The following is a 25739-nucleotide window of genomic DNA, read 5'->3' as shown; positions in this document are numbered from 1 at the left end:
ACTATACCAGAATCTAAATCATTAATGTAGATTAGGAATAGCAGAGGACCTAATACTGATCCCTGTGGTACACCGCTGGTTACCACACTCCATTCTGAGGTTTTTCCTCTAATCAGTACTTTCTGTTTTCTACATGTTAACCACTCCCTAATCCATGTACATGCGTTTCTTTGAATCCCAACTGCGTTCAGTTTGAGAATTAATCTTTTGTGCGGGACTTTGTCAAAAGCTTTCTGGAAATCTAAATAAACCATGTCATATGCTTTGCAATTATCCATTATCGATGTTGCATCCTCAAAAAAATCAAGCAGGTTAGTTAGACACGATCTCCCTTTCCTAAAACCATGTTGACTGTCTCCCAGGACCCTGTTACCATATAGGTAATTTTCCATTTTGGATCTTATTATAGTTTCCATAAGTTTGCATATAATAGAAGTCAGGCTTACTGGTCTGTAGTTACCTGGTTCAGTTTTGTTTCCCTTTTTGTGGATCGGTATTACGTTTGCAATTTTCCAGTCTGTCGGTACCACCCCTGTGTCAAGAGACTGCTGCATGATCTTGGTTAGCGGTTTGTAAATTACTTCTTTCATTTCTTTGAGTACTACTGGGAGGATCTCATCCGGCCCAGGGGGTTTGTTCATTTTAAGAGCTCCTAGTCCCTTTAACACAGCTCACGCTAAAGTTATTTAAAACTGGATAGGAACTGGATGACATGTGGGGCATGTTGTCAGTATCTTCCTTTATAAAAACTTGTGAAAAGTAATCATTTAATATATTTGCTATTTTTTTTTTTTCAAAACTGCGAATTGAACTTGCTGTGTTTCTCAATATGGAGTCCCCAACAATCATGACCTCCCTTCTTTTTGCTCTCTGGTCACCACTGTCAATGGGGTCCTGGATGTTGTTCCTTTCATTCTCTTGTTGTTGGTTCTGCTCATCAAAATTCTGAAGTGACTCAAATTTGTTGGTTGTTTTGATTTCTGGTGGTTGTGTTTGACGAAGTTTCTTTTTTTTCCCTGCTTCTGCCTACCTGAACCCAGCTGTCCTGACCTTCTATCTCCCTGGTGGCTTTCAGTCTGTTAGGGGTGATGCAGACTTCCGTGAATTGTGGGTGTGCCAGTTCCTCAAGATCCTATTGCTTTCACAATTCTTCCAGCTCCATTTCTAGCATACTTACTAGTTTATGCAAGTTCTGGATCGCGCGGCACTTTACGCACACTTGGTTTAGCTCCGCTGGGTTTTCTCGGATTTCCCACATCAAGCAGGTGTCACAGATTACTGGCTTGAAGACCATGTTGAGGGTTTTTTTTTTTTTAAGTTTTAACTTCTGCAGCCGTCAACCTGCTTTCAAACTGCTTCTAAACTGCTCTGCGCTTTTCCACGCCTGTACTTCTCCCACTCGCTGTAGCTTCCAGCATTTATTTTCAGCTGTTTTAGGATAGGCTCTCTGTCTCTTTGGGAAAATGGATACTAGCTGTTGCATCCACACAGTGTGTGATTTGGCGTGCTGCGCTGTCTCTCTGAATAGATGTGTAGACAGTCGTCTATACGCAGTCAGCAGCGGCTGCGGTGGGTGGTTGCTCGCTGTCTCTGGAGGTAGTGTAGGGCTCTGCGCTCTCTCTCTCTCTCTCTCTCTGTCTGTCTGGTCGGACGGTTGCTCGCTGTCTCTGGAGGTAGTGTAGGGCTCTGCGTGCTCTCTCTCTCTCTCTGTCTGGTCGGACGGTTGCTCGCTGTCTCTGGAGGTAGTGTAGGGCTCTGCGTGCTCTCTCTCGCTCTCTGTCTGGTCGGACGGTTGCTCGCTGTCTCTGGAGGTAGTGTAGGGCTCTGCGTGCTCTCTCTCTCTCTCTGTCTGGTCGGACGGTTGCTCGCTGTCTCTGGAGGTAGTGTAGGGCTCTGCGTGCTCTCTCTCTCTCTCTGTCTGGTCGGACGGTTGCTCGCTGTCTCTGGAGGTAGTGTAGGGCTCTGCGTGCTCTCTCTCTCTCTCTCTCTGTCTGGTCGGACGGTTGCTCGCTGTCTCTGGAGGTAGTGTAGGGCTCTGCGTGCTCTCTCTCGCTTCTCTGTCTGGTCGGACGGTTGCTCGCTGTCTCTGGAGGTAGTGTAGGGCTCTGCGTGCTCTCTCTCTCTCTCTCTGTCTGGTCGGACGGTTGCTTGCTGTCTCTGGAGGTAGTGTAGGGCTCTGCGTGCTCTCTCTCTCTCTCTGTCTGGTCGGACGGTTGCTCGCTGTCTCTGGAGGTAGTGTAGGGCTCTGCGTGCTCTCTCTCTCTCTCTGTCTGGTCGGACGGTTGCTCGCTGTCTCTGGAGGTAGTGTAGGGCTCTGCGTGCTCTCTCTCTCTTCTCTGTCTGGTCGGACGGTTGCTCGCTGTCTCTGGAGGTAGTGTAGGGCTCTGCGTGCTCTCTCTCTCTCTCTGTCTGGTCGGACGGTTGCTCGCTGTCTCTGGAGGTAGTGTAGGGCTCTGCGTGCTCTCTCTCTCTCTCTCTGTCTGGTCGGACGGTTGCTCGCTGTCTCTGGAGGTAGTGTAGGGCTCTGCGCTCTCTCTCTCTCTCTCTGTCTGGTCGGACGGTTGCTCGCTGTCTCTGGAGGTAGTGTAGGGCTCTGCGTGCTCTCTCTCGCTTCTCTGTCTGGTCGGACGGTTGCTCGCTGTCTCTGGAGGTAGTGTAGGGCTCTGCGTCTCTCTCTCTCTCTCTGTCTGGTCGGACGGTTGCTCGCTGTCTCTGGAGGTAGTGTAGGGCTCTGCGTGCTCTCTCTCTCTCTCTGTCTGGTCGGACGGTTGCTCGCTGTCTCTGGAGGTAGTGTAGGGCTCTGCGTGCTCTCTCTCTCTCTCTGTCTGGTCGGACGGTTGCTCGCTGTCTCTGGAGGTAGTGTAGGGCTCTGCGTGCTCTCTCTCGCTTCTCTGTCTGGTCGGACGGTTGCTCGCTGACAGTTGAAAATCTGCAACAAAGGAACAGAATTCTTCACTCAGGGGCATGGTGTGAGACAGGGCTGCAGTCTGAGCACAACACTGTTCAACATCTACTTCAATGGATTGGCCACAGTGTTGGAGCAGTCTGCAGCCCGCGGCCTCTCTACATGACACTGATGTTAAACTCCTGCTCTACACAGATGATCTGGTTCTGGAGCAGTACCACCAGACCTGGGCCCTGACAGTAAATCTGGATACAACTAAAATGATGATCTTCCAAAAGAAAGCCAGATCTCAGGGAAACAGGTACCACTTTACCCTGGGGAACAACACCCTGGAGCGCTGCTCCTGTTATACATGCCTGCGGCTCACTTCAACCTGGGGAACAACACCCTGGAGCGCTGCTCCTGTTATACATGCCTGCGGCTCACTTCACCCTGGGGAACAACACCCTGGAGCGCTGCTCCTGTTATACATGCCTACGGCTCACAATTAGGGCATCAAACACATTTAACCTGGCCAGAAAAGCATTGAAAGAGAAGGCATGCAGGACATTCTATGCCATTTTTTCAAAATCAAAGCCCCACTCAATGTTCAAAATCAAAAATCTTTAATAGTATAATCCAACCCATTCTATTGTATATCAGTGAAGTCTGGGAACAATCCTAAACAATAACCCCCCAGAAAACTGGGAAAAATGCCCAACTGAGACACCCCACATGGAGTTCTGCAAAAATATACTACAAGTCCACAGAAACGCCCCAAATAAAGCGTGCAGAGCTGAACTGGGGGGTTCCCATTAATAATCCCATCCAGAAGAGAGCTGCCAAATTCTGGGCCCATCTGAATCAGGCCGAAGCACAGAGCTACCATTATAAAGCCCTGATGAGCAACAAGCTCTCCCCAGAGACAGACCCCCGGGCCAGCTAGTACTGGCATTGCCACACAGCAATGAGAACCGGGACACTGTGCACAATACAACAACAACCTGGAAACAAACTGACACACATCTGAAAAATAAATACATTGAAAAGTGGAAAAATGATATTATATCAAAAAACAAAGTAGAATGCTATCGGGCCCTAAACAGAAAATTCCAATCGGCAGATTATTTAATCAAAATTAAAAACACTAAAGAAAGACAAACGTTAACAAAGTACAGACTCGGTGACCACAGTCTGGCCATAGAAACCGACCCACACGAGAAGCCCTGGCCAGACAGGGAGCACAGCCTGGCCATCGAAACCGACCCACACGAGAAGCCCTGGCCAGCCAGGGAGCACAGGCTGGCCATCGAAACCGACCCACACGAGAAGCCCTGGCCAGCCAGGGAGCACAGGCTGGCCATCGAAACCGACCCACACGAGAAGCCCTGGCCAGCCAGGGAGCACAGGCTGTGCCTCCACTGTGAATCAGGAGAGGTAGGAACAGACGCACTTCCTGCTGTCCTGCTCCAAATACACAGAAATAAGAGAAATATATCCCAAAAAAAAAATCCCATGCCAAATTTCATCCTCCTTACTGACACTGATAAAATAGGGATCCTGCTAGGAGAGCCGGCGCAGAGCATTGAACTGGCAACCCAGTATGTATGGGCGTGCCACAGCCTGAGGGACAGTGGGGAGGGAGGTGGAGGAGGGTAGTTGTATTGTTCATAAGGAACTGTCCTGTTTGTATTAATACTTGTTTTTATCATTTCAGTTTGTAATATTTTGGGCTCTGTGTGCTCTCTCTCTCTCTCTCTGTCTCTCTCTCTCTCTCTCGCTATGGGACTTGTTCTCCGCTCGTGATACCAGACGCTGGACTCTATGTTTTCTCTCTCTCGGGTTGGAAAGTCGCTGTCTTTCTCTCTGAATAGACGTGTAGACAGTCGTCTATACGCAGTCAGCGGCGGTTGTGGAGGGCAGTTGCTCGCTGTCTCTGGAGGTAGTGTAGGGCTCTGCGCTCTCTCTCTCTCTCTCTCTCGCTGTGGGACTTGTTCTCCGCTCATGATACCAGACGCTGGACTCTACACTCTGTCTCTCTACGATGCTGCAGCTCGCTCGGCACAACTCTCTCTCTCCAAGTAGTGGGGCTGCCCTTTTTTAAATCCATTTTTACTCTGTTGTCTGTGCACCCCAGAGCCCATTAAAAAAAAAAAGCACCCTGTTTTATACATTATACTGCACTCACCTTCTGCGTGTAGGTGAGGCCTTTCTGCACTGAACCCTTCCATGCACAAGGGCATGTGTGTCCCACAAATACAGTAGTGCTGGCTTCCTTCCTTTTGCAAGGAGAGGCATGAAACAGGATTTCAAATGTACTGGCAGGCTGGATCTGCTCATCAGCATGGTCAGTGTCCTCCTTGTGATACTGAGTCACTCTCAGATGTATTTAAGATGAAACAGTTTGCACAAGCACTCAATTGTTTGTGTACCTGAAGGGGTTAAACAGCAAAGGCCCCCCGGGACAGGGAGTCTACAAGGTGACGGAAGGTTCCTTCATCTTGTACAGAAGGTGCCAGTAGTTTTTCAGATTCATCCCATAGTTTCTTGAGCCACAGTGATGCAATACTGTACAGTTCAGTTGTTTATTATTTGGTAGTCGTAGTTACAACAAATCAATGCAATAGTAATTATTGTACTCTGAAGGTGAATTAACTCTTTCAGTCCTGGTGGGATGTCCCTCTTCGTCTTAGTGCTGTTTACAGTTAAAATACTGACAGGACTTTAAAGTACAATTCACTGAAATATGTGTAAAATGTTGTTTGTTTTTGTCCTGTTCTCAAGCTCAGTAAAGGAGTTCTTTCTGGAATTCTATAACTTCTTTGTTCAGTAATGCAGGACTGAAAGGGTTAATGTTGTTGCAGAAAGCAGGCTGCCAGTGTTTTTCAATGGAACTCCTCCTGCTCATACAGTAGCTTCTCGTGTTCCGTGTTATAACTGGCAACACAACGACTCATGCTGACTTAGACTCAGATCCTGGTGTGATAACAAGGTCATGGTGCAAAAACACAATTTATACTGGCTCAATAAATACTGACACTAACACCAACTCCCTCTGCAGGAGGATTTGTCGTTTTGAACACAAGAGGGCGCCAATCGCTGTTTTCAAATCGAGTCGGCCTGTTGATTTTGTTTAATTTGTAAAGACTTTTGCTATCTTCGTCTCAGTAAGCTGCTGCAGGGGAGTACCGTCTTCTGGGTTACACTGCACCTGAGTTCTCAATTACTTAAATTAACCAAGCTTCTTAACTGGTCAACACTATCTTTTACCCAGGTCTTAACCCATTGATGAGTTAAAGATACCCAGACCTATTATTATTATTATTATTATTATTATTATTATTATTATTATTATTATTATTATTATATTTAGCAGACAGCTTTGTCCAAGGCGACTTACAGACGCTAGGGTGTGTGAACTATGCATCTGTGGCAGAGCCACTCGCAATTACGTCTCGCCTGAAAGACGGAGCACAGGGAGGTGCAGTGACTTGCTCAGGGTCACCCAGCGAGCCAGTGAGTGAGCCGGGGTGTGAACCGATTTGCACTGGAAAGAAAGGAGACCACAGCAAGGTCTCTCTTCTCGGGGCTGAGGATGAGGAGGGAAGGGGTAGGGACGGGTTATATAGATGCACATATATTGCTTCTAGTTGTGGATTTCTTCTTCCTGCTAACTGCTGGCGGTGTGGTACCAGAGACACGGAGAAGATGTAGTGCATCTGCCCGCTTGCTGAGGTGAATGGGGAAGTTTCATGTCCAAGGTGTTACTACCGCGGGCTCCGAGACCCACCACCAAGCTATATGACCAACAATTATTAACGGGATTTAATACAACAGTGTTCAATACGTGATAGCAATAATAAAACAACCACAACAACACAAACGTAACAAGCGCTCTACGCGAACTGTTTTGCGCCAAAGAAAAAAATAAAAAAAAATAGACGCGAACTGAAATTTAGGGGCACAAAAAAAGAAAAATAAATATTGCTCAAATGTGTTGAATATCTACAGATCTTTTTTTCCTTCCTTTCTTGCATAACACTTGTGCAGTTCAATACTTTGCATCAACAAAATTAACATGGACACATTCCTCTAACTGCCTGGCATTATGTTCCTCAGAATGGTCTGCCTCTCCTCACACTGCTTGCCGTTTTGAAGCACTGTGTTTAATTTCATGTTTGAACTTCTGGCTCCCTGTTAAAATGGCAGTCTTGCCTGCCATCAGTTCCCCTTCATCCTGATAAAACGTGAAAAAAGTGGATTTTTTTTTTTTTTTTTTCACATTGTCAAATTTAAGCCAGGGGCAATGTTTTAGCCGCTGTTGGTTGAAGTTGTATTTTGAACACTGAGCTCGCTGTAAGTAACTCGAAGTTCCCTGCTCGCTTTCCTCTCCTCGCATGCCTGCATTGCTCATTTCTTGTAAAGACACCAACATATTTGCTATTTTCCTCATCTGGGTTTGACAAACTGACTGTAGCCGTCGCATTGATAAATCAGTGAAATTCGCGCGGTATGGGATTTGTAGTTTTTAATGTGTGATTAACAGTGGGCAGTGGACACCAATAAACTACATTCCCAGTATACCTTACGATTGAGCTGTTGTTTATAGTCATCCTTCAGGGATTTCCAGTTGCACACTTGCTCCTAAATTAAAAAGTATGTTCGCACAAGCATTTTGTTAGTCTCTTATGCAGAAACTGTTGGGGTATTTTCATCTGACTCTGCCCGTCTGCCGAAACAAAAACTGTTGTATACATATATGCTAGTGCTTGTTCTGATCTGTCCCGAGATCCACTGAAAATCGCGATCCATGTATTGACCGCCGCTGCTTTAAGCCATGCAGATAGCACAGGTACACTCATATTGCACTTCAGTTTCACCCATACCAGGTTATACTAGGAGCTTTGTCAGCGGTGACGAACTCAGATGGGTCTTACTATGCTGACAGTAAAACCAGGAATGGATCAGACTGCTACGCAGGTCTTGTTTCCACGTTGCAGGTATAGCTTTGTAGAAGTGGCAATGCGATCACATCCTGACCGTGCATTATCAGTCCGGTTCGCATACGATCACATTAAACTTGATTTCAGTCGCGCGAGCTCACTGTAATCTGAGGAAAACACACGCCCAGCAAGACACGGGGGGGGGACACAACACGTCACTGGTCCGGAGCAAGGCTGCCTCTTTACTTTGTTTTCGTGGAACAAAACAGTTCATGTCGTATAAGTTTCGCACGATAAAAACAGACGATACAGATAGTTTGCAATGCAGTGTATACAGCGACAACCGAAAAAAACAAAATCCGAGGAAAATGTCTTGCAGGAGAACATCAGCAAAGTGGCACGGGAGGACCGAGAGAGACTAGGTGAGTGCTTTGACACAGCTAGTAAACAGCATAACCGTGCAGCTGACTCGGACAGCTGCGATCTGACTGGAACAGCAGGCTGGACTGTGGAAAACCGGTGTGGGGCACTTCAGCTTGGCTATTCTTCAATTTGCGGGGGGTTGCTTGGCTCTGTCAGTGCGTTCCAGTATATTACGTTGTTTCCCAATACAGCCAAGTTTCGGTACACAGGCTGGAAATAGTTTTATAATTACATTACGATGCATTCCAGCGGCAGAAATGATTTTATTTCTGTATTTTCCCAGCACTTTAAGTTTTGCAACAGAAGTGACATGAACAGACATGCATAGACATACTTTTAAGGGTTGCCCGGGTGATACTGCTATGTTATATTGTGTTAAACGCTGTAATAAAAACACGAATTTCACAAACGGAGATTTCTCTAAAATCCTGCTCCGTCCCTTTGCATTGTTCAGGGAGTTTCCTTTTTGGTGTTTGTTGTGTTGTTGTCTATCCCCTCCAGCAAGCCTCTTGTTCTCGAGTCTGGGTTTCTGTGCAGAGACCTGTGGCGCGGCGGTTTGACACGCTCCTGTCACTGTGCTACCTGCTGTCTATGCTAACTATGGGAACCGGTCTCTGCATATTAAATTAACATCATAATTGCTGGCTGACGCTGTATGCTGCGTTTCCATTTCTGCAAATGGAGTTGGGGATTTGGTCAGAATTAATGGTCTCCTCAATGCTGAGAAGTACAGGCTGATACTTATCCATCATGCAATACCATCAAGGAGGCATCTGATTGGCCCCAAATTTATTCTGCAGCGTGACAACAACCCCAAACATACAGCAAAAGTCATTAAGAACTATCTTCAGCGTAAAGAAGAATAAGGAGTCCTGGAAGTGATGGTATGGCCCCCACAGAGCCCTGATCTCAACATCTTTGAGTCTATCTGGGATTACACGAAGAGAGAGAAGCAACTGAGGCTGCCAAAATCCACAGAAGAACTGTGGTTAGTTCTCCAAAATGTTTGGGCCAACCTACCTGCCGAGTTCCTTCAAAAACTGTGTGCAAGTGTACCTAGAAGAATTGATGCTGATTTGAAGGCAAAGGGTGGTCACACCAAATATTGATTTGATGCAGATTTTTCTTCTGTTCACTCACTTTGCATTTAGTTAATTGATCAATATAAACTATTAACATGTCTATTTTTGAAAGCATTCTTACTTTGCAGCATTTTTTCACACCTGCCTAAAACTTTTGCACAGTACTGTAAGTGTGTGTGTGTGTGTGTGTGTGTATAATGAAGCACTTTAACGTAGTGTAGCGTCGGGTCCTGCAGGACTCGTGAATGGTGCGTTTTGGAGCTGCATTGAGCTGCTGGGGGTAGTTGTATGCTGTATCACTGTCAGTCAGTGTTGAGCGTCTGTCTGAGCTGCTGCAGCCTGCTTCCAACCAGGTCCGCTCTACCCCATGCTGACTGTATAAGGTATTATTAATGTATTGAATCTGTTCAGTCTTGAACAAAGAAGACTACGTGGCGACCTAATTCAAGCATTCAAAATTCTAAAAGGTATTGACAGTGTCGACCCAAGGGACTTTTTCAGCCTGAAAAAAGAAACAAGGACCAGGGGTCACAAATGGAGATTAGACAAAGGGGCATTCAGAACAGAAAATAGGAGGCACTTTTTTACACAGAGAATTGTGAGGGTCTGGAATCAACTCCTCAGTAATGTTGTTGAAGCTGCAACCCTGGGATCCTTCAAGAAGCTGCTTGATGAGATTCTGGGATCAATAAGCTACTAACAACCAAACGAGCAAGATGGTCCGAATGGCCTCCTCTCGTTTGTAAACTTTCTTATAAGGTGCAGCCTGCGTGCTGTTTGGAGTGTGTGTTGAGAGTGGCAGCGAGTAGACCCGCCTGCTACAATCCTGTGTTTTGTTTTTTTTAACTTTCTTTTTATTTGGGTCTTGGGATACAATGCAAAGTTTGATCAGCATTGCATACGTTAAGATGTTGGTAACCTATAAGTAATAGTAATTGCAACAAAAAATCAGTAAAGAAATACAATTTATGTATATAAGAAATAGTGGATGTACATATAAATGTGTACATGGACATATCTACACATACAGACAGTACATACACACAGCTATGGGGATACACATTTGTGTCATCCTATCATTTCAATCCCTTTCTATGTCAATCTGTTGCTTGGATGTTATCTGCCACAGGCATAGTTATATGGGACCAGATGTATGGGCCCAGTGGAGACCATATTTAAAAAAAAATGGTCTTGTTGTAATTTTAAGCTCTAAGTAATGAACTCATTTGTTCTGATTTCCTGAACCACGTTCATCCAAGAAAGGCTTGAAGGGGTGTCCTCACACTTCCACTTAGTGGCAATACATGTTCTGGCAGCTGATAATAAAAGGTCTATGAGTTTACGTAAACAAAAGTCACCCAAGTCATTTGGTGTCAACCCCAGTAACTTGAGGTCAGGTGAAAAGGGTTCCTGAATACCTGAAATCATTATTCTTATGAATACTTTGCCAATATACCTCTATCCCTGGCATGTCCACCACATATGGAAAAAAATCTCTAGTACGGCCACAACACCTCCAGCAGTCTGCCAAAAGTTGTGGGTGAAATTTACTGAGGGTTAGAGGTGTAAGATAAGTGCGATGTATAAGCTTAAGGTGGGCTTCCCTAGATGCAAAGCTGGAAGAGACATTTATTACCTACTTGTCAAACCAATGCCAGTCCTAGCCCACAGCAAGTGCAATAAATGGCACTTAAAAGCACCAAAAATATTTTGTCTCCTTTCTTCCCACGGAACCCACTACACGCCTATGCCACGGTATACACTTAAAACTAACACATACAGTATGCATTTCTCACATTCTCTCTCTCTCCTCCAAAACGAATCGATCGCCATGTGACAGTTCAGGCATAACTAATCAGTAAGGCGTCTGATTTTTTGGGAGAATTTTTTTTTTCAAAATTCGAGTGCATGCTTTTTAAAAATTTGGTAGAATTATTTAATGAAAAAATCAAGAAAGAATAAATGTTCAGGTAGAAATCATCAGGTTTTATTTGGAAAGAAATAAACACATGCTTAAGCACAAAGTGTTAACAAAGTTGTCGTCAACAGTGTACACTAGTGTATTGACAACATCTATCTCTCTCTCCCCTGTCTCTCACACACACTGTATATGGAGGCATTTCTCTGTTCCAGTCAAGTTTTATTTTGTAGTGGAGTTGCAAGTATAATTGCACACAGAACATGCGGGAAAACTAAACCACTTTACTCCATACTGTTTTACAAGGAGAAACGATCGACTGTTACGTCTAAATGCTCTTGGCTTAAACACACACTTATAAGACAAGAAAATCAGACGTCCTACAAATCAGGCAGGAATGACTGTTTTGGTCTAGAAAAAGGATACGTTTGCAATACCATGTTTCAGTGTCTGGTGAAGCATTTTCCTCATTGTGGTATTGGCGTCATGTTCAAGAACAGCATTTTGCTCCAAGGTAGAAAAACTCGCTTTGACAAAACATGTTGTTGCAGTCCTTCTCAAAAGCACTGGCATTGAAAATGGTGCTTGCATCGATCGCAGTGTAAGCCACTGTGCTGCTTGTTGCAAGTGTGAGAGTCCAGGTGACATAAACCAGATGGAATTTGATAGATGGAGCTTTCTAGTCTAAGATTAGATCAGGGATGGAGCTTCGAAGGCAGGATTGGCTCCGTGTCTGCACTGTGCAACGCTGTGAGTCTGAACCCCCCCACACACACACACGCTGCTTTGCATTTCAACACAAATCATATGCATGGGACGGAAGTCTTTCACCCATAATTAGGGTGAGCAAGCAGGGCATCATTGGGTTCAACCCCTGTGAGAAGGACAGTGTGTGCAAATACTCACGGCAGCTGGTTTGAAATAGATGTAAGATTACCCCAGTAATCCTCAATCGCAAAGCACACATATATTAATATGGGGGGGGGGGGGTTGGCGTCTACACCTGTGTCCTAAAATATTATCTTGTTTGCCCAATGAAGGGCCCAGTTCACTGTGATCGTGTTTACACGATCAGGTCCTAAAGGGTTAATAGCAGCGTCGGAGACAACAACAGTAGTTTATGGATGTTAGGAGGAGTCTGGATTGCTGGTTATTACAATGTGTAACACATCCCCTCTCATTCTCTGTTTCCTTAGCGTACCACCAAGTTTCAGCAAAAAACAAATCACTTGACTCTAGTGTTGCTGAACTTGTTAGCTTGAGGCACAACAGTATTTATAGACCGTATATTAACGTAAGTTTAAATGTAAAGGCTCTCAAACATCGACACCGCCTCTCATCTGCCACGCCCCATAACTGCATCCCTCCTCTCTGAATGGACAGCTAAATCAAGATCCCTGCTATCATTGGTTGTTTCAAGTGTCCATTATTGACATTATGAACTGGAGTGGTTCTACCTGTCGATCTCCCGTGTTTATTTATATGTATTTATTATAAAACCTTGCAGCCAATGATAGCGCTAGCTGATCCACTTTTTAGAGAACTACAATCCTCCGGCCTTGTTAAGTGAGATCTGGGGGCTGGTGTTTGGTTCTGGTCAGCGGTAATACATTTAGAAGATTGTTGACGGAGACCATGAGACTCAGTCGGGATGTTAGGTTGGTATGGCTGTCTGCCAGATGCTATGTATACTAGCTGTCTCTATGAAACATGCATGCATTCGCGTCTTAAACAATATGGCAGGACTGGTGCGCATGCGTACTTGCGTGCCAGTTGTGTGACCCCCTGGATATAGGGTTGGGTTAGTGACGTGGCTCACTGCGGTGTTTGACCGGTGTGAAGTTCAGCCCCTACTCTGCTCTGAGACAATGCCAGGCAGTGCAGGTGCGATTGGTGGGATCGAAAAGACACCAAACAGTGGTAAGGGGAAACGCCAATTTGCTTTTTGTGCAGAATTAGGAATTGATCTTGAGACAAAAACGCTGATTCATCAAAAGCTAAATTAGAAGCGCCATTAACAATTGCGCTGAAAAGCCATGTGTGAGTCACGCAGTCTGACATCTTAAACCGATAAGTCGGTATCGATATTAAAAATGTGGAACCGTGTTTCAAACGTGTTATATATAAATAAAATGACTAGTGTGTGTAGAAACTCCACGAAGGTATACGCTCGATATATTTAAAAAGCGCGTTTTGACAACGAAGGAGTGACAGTGGACAGAGACGGACTATCATCTCAGGGCCGCTCAAATAGTGCGACACGCATAGAGCGAGCAGCAGCATAGATACCCTGCAGGTGGATCTGATTCTGCAAACAGGATAGACCATTTAAATGCATCACTTTGTAATGTAAAAGCGGCGTTGAACCATGTGCAAGACATGACTTTGCAATGCACAGATTTAGTTAGCTGTTAGATGAAAGGAAGGAAAGAGGTGTGAAGTTGTATTATTCAGAGGTTGAAATTTAAAAATGAAAGCAAGCTAAATATAACTCCAGAAACTTGGTAACACAAGCGTCAGGAATGTACATGAACAGATTGTGCCGCTTGGAAGAGAGGTGAATGGAACCAGAAACGCAGGGGTAAAAAAACTATAAAAGGGCAGACAGGAGATGACTTGCAGATTTTATATTTATATATATATATATATATATATATATATATATATATATATATATATGATATGAGAGAGAAAGAACAAATTATTATTAATATGTAAAACATTGTTATTATGACTAAGTTTAGTTTGTTTTTATTCTCTAAATTAATCAATTGGGAAAGAAAAGCCAGTGTGAAGCAGACTTAAATAGTGCAGTTAGTCGGTTCGTGTTGCTTTGGGTCCGTGAACAGGCTTAAGTTGAACACGGATTCTAAATGAAATGTTGTTCCTGTTATGAAGCGCTGGTAATAATCTGAAGCACTGCTATTGCAAAATAACACAAGCCCGTTTTCACTTTAGTGAAGTAGACTAGAATGTGTGTTTGTTTGATTTATTTATTTTTTCATTAAAAACTCACCGTTCTTTATTGAAATGCATGTTCAGGTTATGTTTCACATTGAAGCGTCGTGTTTTCCTTTCACTCGTTCAATCAAAACAAGTAGGAATCTGCTGAAGACGTTTTTCAAGTCAGGTGCGCTTACTTGTGTATAAAAAACGAGAGTCGCAGTCCCTTCACAGCGAGCGTCATTTTACTTTAAAGGCATGCCCTGTACCTGAAATAGTAAGGAAATTAAAGATACAAACAATGCTTCTATACTCTCCCGTCAGTCTGCGCGCTGTCGACCCTTCTTAAAGATATAAGCTAATGTACCCGATCCGAAGCACGTGCAAAACTTGCCCCGGTACTTAAAGTAAAACATAGATATTGTAAAACTTCAAGACATGACTTGGTTACATTATTGTTTGAAGTTATTTTATTATAGACAGATTTTGCCCAGTAACTCAATGGACGATATTTAGAAGCTGCCAGCACAAAGGCAAAGACACAATTTCTTGGAGGAATACCACCATTGTAATGGTATAAAACAAGAGACAACTATGTTTATTCTGTTAAAGGTATACTTTTGAAATGGTTTATTCAGAGAAAGAAGTCCTTCAGTTTGCACCCTTACTTTTTAACAAATGTAGGCGTACCTGTTGCCTTCAAGCAGCTTGGGCCCTTTGGCAGTTGTCACCGGTGCCGTTGGTTATTTTGCGCCCTGCAGCAGCCAAATCAGAGATAACTTGAAACAGCCCAGACCGCTGGTAACCCCCCCTCTGTCTCGCTCTCTCTAGGGTTACAGGGTGATGAGGATCTGCAGTTCATTCTGAAGGGCTGCAGGCTCCAGAAAGTGAAGTCCAGCTCCTGGAAGAAGCTCCGCTTCTACAAGCTGCAGGAAGACTGCAAAACCATCTGGCATGACTCCAAGAAGTTACTGAGCAGCCCTGACAAGCACACCTGTAAGCATGAACACAGCTGTCCCTATAGCAGCCTGCTTACAGGTAGCACAGCTGTCCCTATAGCAGCCTGCTTACAGGTAGCACAGCTGTCCCTATAGCAGCCTGCTTACAGGTAGCACAGCTGTCCCTATAGATCCTTCAAGAAGCTGCTTGATGAGATTCTGGGATCAATAAGCACCAGTACATATTTCTTTTAAAACCTGACAGTAAGACGTTTATAAGGCTGACCGTTCTAGTTTCCAGTACGGTTTGATTTTACATTAGGGCAGCACTCAAGTGAAGGCTGTTGTAATGGTGCTTCATGTACTTCAGGAGACTCAAGCATGATGACTGTGACACACCACAGCATTGGCAAGGCTTGCCTACCTTTCATTAAGGTTATTTTTATGAGAAATGCCAGTAGGTGCTACATACAGCACAATGATTGACACCTGTTTTTTGTCTGTAGAAAAATTGGAGGCACTTTTTCATTCCCATCCTTGTAATGTAACATCCCAAGGCAATGCCCATTTTCACTTTGAAGACACACTGCTTGAACCAAAGAGCACAACATGTCCCTAAACAGCAAAGGATTCGCACACACCCTTCTCTTCCAGCCAGATCTTACTGTCTTCCTTAAATCTGAAATAACAAACAGGGTGTGTTTCCGTGGTAGCACAGTGTGTGATAAAGCTGGACTGAGTTGTTGCAGTGCGTTGTGCTGCTGCAGGATCACCATGTAGTGTTGCATAATGTATACTAGCATTCACAGCATAGTGCCCTGGTTCACACCAGCTATCATATACCAATATCCTTCATTACAGGAAAAGTGGCATTTCTGTCATTCTCTCCTGGCAACAGCAGGTACAGTTTGAATAAACTAGTGCCCTGTTTCCACTGCCTGGATCGCCTAACTACGGCTACCATGGCAACAGAACAGGGTGTTTCCACCACAGAACTATATATTGGAACACTAGCGCATCAGCCATCTTACATAGGTCTGAGATACTATTATTCCTATGGTTACCGGTTGTCATTTTTAGTAGAGTAGGTATTACTCTTGTGTTCTGGATAGATTGCTTTATCATATGGGTTAGGACAAACCCAGGGTTTATGCTTGTGTTCTGGATAGATGACTTTTTCTATGAAATGGCTTGGATAAATTAAGTGTTGTGATTGGTGGAACAAGCGCGCATGAACTTGTGGTAGTAATTGTCTTACCGCACGGCTATGACATCATAGACCAGTTTTATTTACCTGATCTATTAATATTTCTCCGCCTCGTTAGTAACAATTAAACAGTGTTTCTGTAGGAAAACATGTCACCATACAACTGAAACAGCATTTAAATCACTCGTTTTTTGTTTTTTTTCTTCATCTCTGTCACTAAGAATTGCAGAAAAATTGGCAAATACACTGTGGTATTTATTAAGTCAGAGAACAGAACCAAGAAAATCCAGAGGCAAGCAGTAGCAGTAAGACTATTCAAAAGCCGTCTGAGAAATCACCACGCAAGCCTCACTCAGCATGTAAAATGTACAGTATATGCAGCAGCAGCATCTACTTATTAAACTAAATCTCGCCTTAGAAAACTGACTAGCGAGTGTGCAATATTTAAACTCGATACAAAGGGTACATCTCACCACCACCCTCTGAGTTCAGCCGTTGGGCTTTTAAACAAGGTCGGGTTTGGCATAGAATTCTGTTGAGCTCGTCGCAGACGGGAAGGACTGCAGCACTGTGCAAACTGACACGTTAGCCGTTTAGTCCACATGTCATCTACTGCTGGTTTAAAATCTAGAGGAATTATACTGGTTACCAGCATCGGTGTGAAAACAGCTTCAGAAATGATTGGTCAGCTTCTCTTGAAGACCGCAAAGCGTGAAATAGGATCATTTCTTAAAAAAACAAAATTACTTGGATCCCCTCCCTCTAGTGCCAGTGCAGTGTTTGGCTCTTCCATGAATCCTCCCTCAGATGTGGGAAATCAGTCTGCTTTCAATTCACAAATGTCATTTCATCTTTTACTATAAATGGCAATGTTCAATATAATGTTTATGGCAAATAAAAAAAAAAAAAAAAGTACAAAATATATGTTAGTCAAACAGTCTTCAGGGACTTTTTTCTCAGTGGAATGATACATAATATATTTCTTATTTATTTATTTTTCCCTAAAGCCTTTGTGTATATATGTAAAAAAAAAAAAAAAAATAATGTAGCCATTTTATAAGCAAAATAACCCATGAAAGAGCGCGTGGTAAGAATTGTTTTACCACACACCCTGTCGTGGGTTATTTCTTACATATGGGTGAGGACAGCCCCAGGGTTTATGCTGGTGTTCGGGATAGATTCATTCAGGCACCTTTCTGTTTTGTTTTTTTACTACAAGAACACAATTGAAATGGTTCTGTGTTGAGATTAGCTAGTGCCCCCCAGTTTGATAAGACCTGTCCGGCCAGACCCTTGTGTGCATGTGCGAGAGATCCCTGTTAGCAGTGCAATGCCTGGCTCCTAGTGTTTCCTAGTGTTCTAGAAGGGCGGAGTGAACTCGCAGTAGCTCAGTACTCGAGGCACATTGTAGGAATGCTACAAAAACAACATCTGGCAGTGCGAGCCATGCCTAATCTTTTGCTGCCATGGAAACAATTCCCAGGGCAGTTGTGATAACCTGCTTTTAATATATGTATCCCATTAGTACAGCCAGCGTCCTGTCAGGTCTAGGCACAGCGCTTCTTCTCAGTCACTGCAATAAGCACTTCATTTTATTCATGCATTTTAATATCCTGACCAATGTTCATGGTCACATGAGGCTTGTTTTTCAGTTTGGGTGTAGCTGTGCTTTTGGCAGATTAAAACATTCGGTAACTGCTGCAGTGTGTCCTTCCACTATATTAGCTAGATAAGTAAAAATGATTCAAACATATTCTCCCCAACCCTCTGTTCTTTGTTTTTAGTGAGCTCACTGCTCTGTGAGTGGAAGGGGCAGCTCCCTTTGTAGCCAGCTTGCCACCACCTTACTCTGTGACCGAAGCAGGCGCCCGCTGTACCTTCAGCCCAAATCTGAAGGTAGCGGAACACCACTAAAATATAGATTTTGTTAAACAAGAACGTACACATTCTTCTAGTAACACATGTAATAGGTATTTATCTCATCTCTATGAGTATTTCCACACAGTGTCTATCTCCCCCTTGTCACAGTGCTTTACTGTACGTGTCAGTGGGTTTGTTCTTGTTTGGGTCCACAGCCGTAGTCGATGTGCTGTTGCTGGTATCTTTGTTAGCCTTGTTAAAGAATTAGTTCACAACACAAGCTCCTCATGCTCATTCCATTGCATCACAAGGACTGCTGACTGAATCAGAGAGTTGTGTGGGAGATGTGAGTCATGTGACTTAGCCTGCCTATTATGTGAGTTCCTGCTCCACTGCACACTGGTGTGCTATAGAAAGCAGTACTGGAACAGTGTCCCCGCTCCACTGCACACTGCTGTCCTATAGAAAGCAGTGCTGGAACAGTGTCCCGGCTCCACTGCACACTGCTGTCCTATAGAAAGCAGTACTGGAACAGTGTCCCGGCTCCACTGCACACTGCTGTCCATAGAAAGCAGTACTGGAACAGCGTCCCGGCTCCACTGCACTCTGCTGTTTATAGAAAGCAGTACCGGAATGGCTTTGCAACTGCTTCAGCCCTGACTCGCGTCTCCCACACAACTATCTGTCTGTTTACTACTCTTCGATATTTGGCTTCATTTACATCTGCAGTACAAGCTGTGCTATAAATCAGGAAGCAATACTTTATCTTGATCAATCTTTATTGCACCCAATCTTTATTGCTTTCCATGTGGTTTATTACATCTCGTACAAAGTACATGAAGGAATTGTTTTGTTTCCTTTTTAATTGGTTAGTGTGAGCCGGATGGCTTGAGGTGACGTCAGACCAGGAAGGATAATGGACACAGACCAGACTGAAGTAAATGAAAGCATTGATGCACGGATTTATTCTAAAATAAATAACACAAAACACTGAACAAAACAAATGGCACGTTGGCAAAATAAATAGATAAAACAGACAGTGGACAAACCCCACACGAGTATGGTGCTGGTCCTTCCAGCACGAGTAGCAGTTGCTATTGTAATTATTATTTATTTCTTGTTTTCTCTCCCATTCTCCACTGCGAACTCACCAACCCCGTGTGTGTGAAACACTTACTCTTTTATGCAGCTGTGCCGAGACTGGATTGCTAATCAATCATTCAGTTGAATCTCAGCACAGTCTGAACTAATTGTGCACTCCCCGTGTCCCCAAACAAATACCTGCTTTAGTCTGCACGTGAAGTGATTGTGCAATCCCTGTGCCTAAATACAAATATATATATATTTGAAACCACTGATGATACACAGCCCACATTATACCCTGTGCACCAGTACATACACACCAACAAAAACACCCCACAGAAAACATAAAACCTAAAATACACACAGGGGCGGGGCACCACAACACAGTGCGCACCACCAAGACTTAATGAGAAGCAGAAGTTCGAGGATGATGCTCACTTGAAGTGCAAACTGAACGAGAGGAAAATCTCGGGCTTTAGCAAAAATCATTAAAGGAGTTAAATAATTCCAGTAGATATTACCAAGTATGAATGGACATCACTTTATAGGAGCACACATTTAGAGTGAACGTGCATTCTGTTATTTTTATTATTTTTATTTTCATAGCAAGTAACAAACTGCTGAGCGCTCTTGTATGTTTTTGGATAATAGAGCCAGACCCACTGTCAGAGCACAGGGTTTAAATTGATAATGGAACTAGATCAGCCAGACCCGCTGTCAGTGCACAGGGTTTAAAGTGATAATGGAACTAGATCAGCCAGCCCCGCTGTCAGTGCACAGGGTTTAGAGTGATAATGGAACTAGATCAGCCAGACCCGCTGTCAGTGCACAGGGTTAGGGTTAGGGTTAGGGTTAGAGTTAGGGTGATAATGGAACTAGATCAGCCAGACCCGCTGTCAGTGCACAGGGTTTAGAGTGATAATGGAACTAGATCAGCCAGCCCCGCTGTCAGTGCACAGGGTTTAGAGTGATAATGGAACTAGATCAGCCAGACCCACTGTCAGTGCACAGGGTTTAGAGTGATAATGGAACTAGATCAGCCAGCCCCGCTGTCAGTGCACAGGGTTTAGAGTGATAATGGAACTAGATCAGCCAGACCCGCTGTCAGTGCACAGGGTTTAGAGTGATAATGGAACTAGATCAGCCAGACCCGCTGTCAGTGCACAGGGTTTAGAGTGATAATGGAACTAGATCAGCCAGCCCCGCTGTCAGTGCACAGGGTTTAGAGTGATAATGGAACTAGATCAGCCAGACCCACTGTCAGTGCACAGGGTTAGGGTTAGGGTGATAATGGAACTAGATCAGCCAGACCCGCTGTTAGTGCACAGGGTCCCATCTCGAAAGGGAAAGAGATCTGCCAGTTTCAAAGAAGGAAATCAGCTTCAGTATTGAGTGATGCCACGCAGTCTTCCTTACATTATCCACAGCATGGTGACCTGGAAGTGATCCTGACACTTCCTTCCTCTTCATGGCTATTGTTCTGTGGACAGCAGTCCCAACACTGGCTGACGCTTCATTAATAAAGCAATCTACATTTTGTTTTTATATTTATTTTATTGAATAAACAGTGCTTTTAATCAAAGCCCATTTCTTATTCATGACAATTCAGAAATACTACTTTATCATTGCAGTAAGTTCAATGACAAACATTTTGAAGACATTGTGGAACAAAGTCTGAGTTTCTTTTAGTTTTTTTTAAATGTACTGCAGTTGAGGATTTTCTTCATAGTTCATAGTATTATTTTTAACTCGAATACAGATATCGGTCCAGAGTAATAATCCAGAACAAAAGCCTCCCTGTGTGTTTTATATACATGCAATAAACATGCAATGTCTGTGAGAATCAGAATAATCACAGTGCTATTATCTGCGATGGTAAACAGTCAATCTATTTTTATGGTGTAGTTATTTGTTTATTTAGCACACACCTTTATCCAAGGCAATTTAAATAGACTAGGGTGTGTGAACTGTGCATCATCTGCAGAGTTACTTACACCTACGTCTCACCTGAAAGGCAGAGCACAAGGAGGTGAAGTGACTTGCTCAGGGTCACACAGGGCCACTGGACCCCGCAGCCTCCTAGTGAGTTTTATGTAAGAGTTCCAGCGAGCTGTGTAACTAGAGCAGGATTGTTGGGACACTTGCAGCTTGGTATTTACCTCAGGTGTTTTCACACACACCACTACTGTAGATCATTGAAGTGCTTTGTGATGGTGGTCCACTATGAAAGGCGCATATAAAATAAAGATTGATTTACTACATACAATAAAAACAGTGAAGTAAGGGTCGCAAAAAAGGGTTCTTTTAGTGACAGTATTAGGATCAGGCACTGTTCAGATCACAAGCCTTGTATCATTTCTTTCTATTGTGTGTTTTAGGGTTAATTCCAAATAAATACTGCAGGGTGGAACTGAAGCCTCCAGTTCCACAGCAGTGTGAGCCGTTCCTGTTTTTCGTGGGTTTTTTTGGTCCTGTGAGATTTAATTAAAAGTGGTGTGCACAAAATATTAAGGTCAGCTTTGTCAATTTAAAAACAAACAAACGTGAAAGAGTCAGACTGATCTCTGTTGACTGTGTGGCTTGACAGCTCATCTGCGAGCTGCTATTTGAGAAGACCCTTCTCTGCAATAACAGATGACTCACTGGGGTCAGGTTACAGTAAACCATGTGACCTTTGATCTTGTAGAACACTGAGAAACACCTTTGTTTTTTATTCTCTGATAATAGATTCCAGGTCTTTTATTCTCCTATTCATGGGTCTCTATGAGGTTATGAACTAGCATGACAACAAATACCGTATTCTGCTTTTAATCATGCAGCTGTATGCATTGTAGTCATGACAGCCTATATACTCCTATAGCAGCGGTTCTCAACTGGAGGGGGGCATTCTGATAATGCAGGCATCCTAATAACAGTAACAGTTTACGCAGGTTTAGGTAGGAATTTTACAAGCTTGGATATGTTTTATTTTTTTGCGTATGATCCTGGTTCTTTAGCTGGCTAGACCGGCTTAATAAAGCAGAGCCCCAATCACGGGTGGTGTTGTGTTTAAGAGTCCGTGACAGTTCTGTTCTCTTGTTCAGAACATACAGTGGATCTGTCTGTGGTGTGTGAAAAGATAACGATTGTGCCGCTGCATCATCGTCTTAAAAAAACAAATCATCACACTACAATGCCACATCACACTGCGGTGCCACATCCCATACATCACACTACAATGCCACATCACACTACAGTGCCACATCCCATACATCACACTACAATGCCACATCACACTACAGTGCCACATCCCATACATCACACTACGGTGCCACATCCCATACCTCACACTACAGTGCCACATCCCATACATCACACTACAGTGCCACATCCCATACATCACACTACAGTGCCACATCCCATACATCACACTACAGTGCCACATCCCATACATCACACTACAGTGCCACATCCCGTACATCACACTACAGTGCCACATCCCATACATCACACTACAGTGCCACATCCCATACATCACACTACAGTGCCACATCCCGTACATCACACTACAGTGCCACATCCCATACATCACACTACAGTGCCACATCCCGTACATCACACTACAGTGCCACATCACACTACAGTGCCACATCCCATACATCACACTACAGTGCCACATCCCATACATCACACTACAGTGCCACATCCCGTACATCACACTACAGTGCCACATCCCATACATCACACTACAGTGCCACATCACACACTACAGTGCCACATCCCATACATCACACATACAGTGCCACATCCCACACATCACACTACAGTGCCACATCCCATACATCACACTACAGTGCCACATCCCATACATCACACTACAGTGCCACATCCCATACATCACACTACAGTGCCACATCACACACACAGTGCCACATCCCGTACATCACACTACAGTGCCACATCCCATACATCACACTACAGTGCCACATCCCATACATCACACTACAGTGTCACATCACACTGCGGTGCCACATCCCACATCACATACACACATCCCACAGTGCCACATCCCGTACATCACACTACAGTGCCACATCCCATACATCACACTACAGTCCACATGCCACATCACACTACAGTGCCACATCCCGTACATCACACTACAGTGTCACATCCCGTACATCACACTACAGTGGCACCCAATCGCCCCACAGTGTGATGTCACGTTAGGGTAGGTGTGACGCACGGTGTATGCGCAGTAGTGTGATGTCACGTTGTAGTGGGATGTCACCCAGCCGTGTAGGGTATGCCTCAGGTGTGATGACGGTGTAGTGTGATGTCAACGGGTGTCAGCCCGGTATGTAGTGTGTGTACGTGTAGGTATGTAGTGGATGTCACGGGTAGTGTGCCATGCCTTGTCAACGGTCCCCCTGCCATAGGGGGGGGGGGGCCCGTACATCACACTACAGTGCCACATCCCGTACATCACACTACAGTGCCACATCCCATACATCACACTACAGTGCCACATCCCACATCACAGTGCCACATCCCATACATCACACTACAGTGTCACATCCCGTACATCAGTGCCACTCACACTACAGTGCCACATCCCGTACATCACACTACAGTGTCACATCCCGTACATCACACTACAGTGCCACATCCCGTACATCACACTACAGTGTCACATCCCGTACATCACACTACAGTGCCACATCCCATACATCACACTACAGTGCCACATCCCATACATCACACTACAGTGTCACATCACACTGCGGTGCCACATCCCGTACATCACACTACAGTGCCACATCCCATACATCACACTACAGTGCCACATCACACTACAGTGCCACATCACACATCACAGTGCCACATCCCATACATCACACTACAGTGCCACATCCCACATCACACTACAGTGCCACATCCCATACATCACACTACAGTGCACACACACTACAGTGATCCCATACATCACTACAGTGCCACATCCCACATCACACTACAGTGCCACATCCCATACATCACACTACAGTGCCACATCCCATACATCACACTACAGTGCCACATCCCATACATCACACTACAGTGCCACATCCCATACATCACACTACAGTGCCACATCCCATACATCACACTACAGTGCCACATCCCGTACATCACACTACAGTGCCACATCCCACATCACACTACAGTGCCACATCCCGTACATCACACTACAGTGCCACATCCCGTACATCACACTACAGTGCCACATCCCATACATCACACTACAGTGCCACATCCCATACATCACACTACAGTGCCACATCCCATACATCACACTACAGTGCCACATCCCATACATCACACTACACACTACAGTGCCACATCCCATACATCACACTACAGTGCCACATCCCATACATCACATCTACAGTGTCACATCCACTACAGTGCCACATCCCATACATCACACTACAGTGCCACATCCCGTACATCACACTACAGTGCCACATCCCATACATCACACTACAGTGCCACATCCCATACCACACTACAGTGCCACATCCCGTACACACACTACAGTGCCACATCCCATACATCACACTACAGTGCCACATCCCGTACATCACACTACAGTGCCACATCCCATACATCACACTACAGTGCCACATCACACTACAGTGCCACATCCCATACATCACACTACAGTGCCACATCCCATACATCACACTACAGTGCCACATCCCATACATCACACTACAGTGCCACACACATCACACTACAGTGCCACATCACACTACAGTGCCACATCCCATACATCACACTACAGTGCCACATCACACTACAGTGCCACATCCCATACATCACACTACAGTGCCACATCCCATACATCACACTACAGTGCCACATCCCATACATCACACTACAGTGTCACATCCCGTACATCACACTACAGTGCCACATCCCATACATCACACTACAGTGCCACATCCCGTACATCACACTACAGTGCCACATCCCATACATCACACTACAGTGCCACATCACACTACAGTGCCACATCCCATACATCACACTACAGTGCCACATCCCATACATCACACTACAATGCCACATCATGTACTGGTACATCACATTCTACTTGAGAGACTTTTTACATTCCAGTGGCAAATGGCAGCAAACCAACATTGTTCTAACTGCATGCTTTCCTACCACACACACATTTCATATTTGGTCTCCGCTCCAGATGTTCATTGCTGGTTTATACCCCTGTATACTGCAGTATTCATGCTCAGTTCTGCTAGAGCTGTTTTGTATTCACTCCATTGCCTCCTGGTCGCATGTTTTGTTGGGACTGTCCTTTCTGAGTAGCTAAGGGTGATGATCAACAGCACAGTCTGCCCTCCAGAACGGTGCATCCCAGCCATTTCTTCTGCCACTTTTCAAATTAATTTTTTGTTTTTATATATATATATAATAAA

General features: G+C 44.4%; 1 protein-coding gene across 4 annotated transcripts in view; it reads left to right on the top strand.

The window, feature by feature from the left end:
• LOC121314028 (1-phosphatidylinositol 4,5-bisphosphate phosphodiesterase delta-1-like) overlaps positions 1 to 25739 on the top strand; it is a 43535-nt gene that overhangs the window by 2791 nt on the left and 15005 nt on the right. The window contains exons 1-2 of one of the 4 annotated variants that reach the window (XM_041246801.1): positions 8038 to 8249; positions 15025 to 15189. In XM_041246801.1, the coding sequence (XP_041102735.1) occupies positions 8150 to 8249; positions 15025 to 15189 (265 nt within the window). In that variant the 5' untranslated portion in view covers positions 8038 to 8149. Of the gene's footprint in view, positions 1 to 8037; positions 8250 to 15024; positions 15190 to 25739 lie in introns of those variants that run through there. The other 3 variants (XM_041246799.1, XM_041246800.1, XM_041246802.1) reach the window with 3 other exon arrangements.

The sequence above is a fragment of the Polyodon spathula genome, chromosome 4 (genome assembly GCF_017654505.1).
Source record: "Polyodon spathula isolate WHYD16114869_AA chromosome 4, ASM1765450v1, whole genome shotgun sequence".
NCBI classification, from domain to species: domain Eukaryota; kingdom Metazoa; phylum Chordata; class Actinopteri; order Acipenseriformes; family Polyodontidae; genus Polyodon; species Polyodon spathula.
The sequence above is the reverse complement of the archived record's forward strand: the minus strand, read 5'-3'. Positions and strand labels throughout refer to the sequence as shown.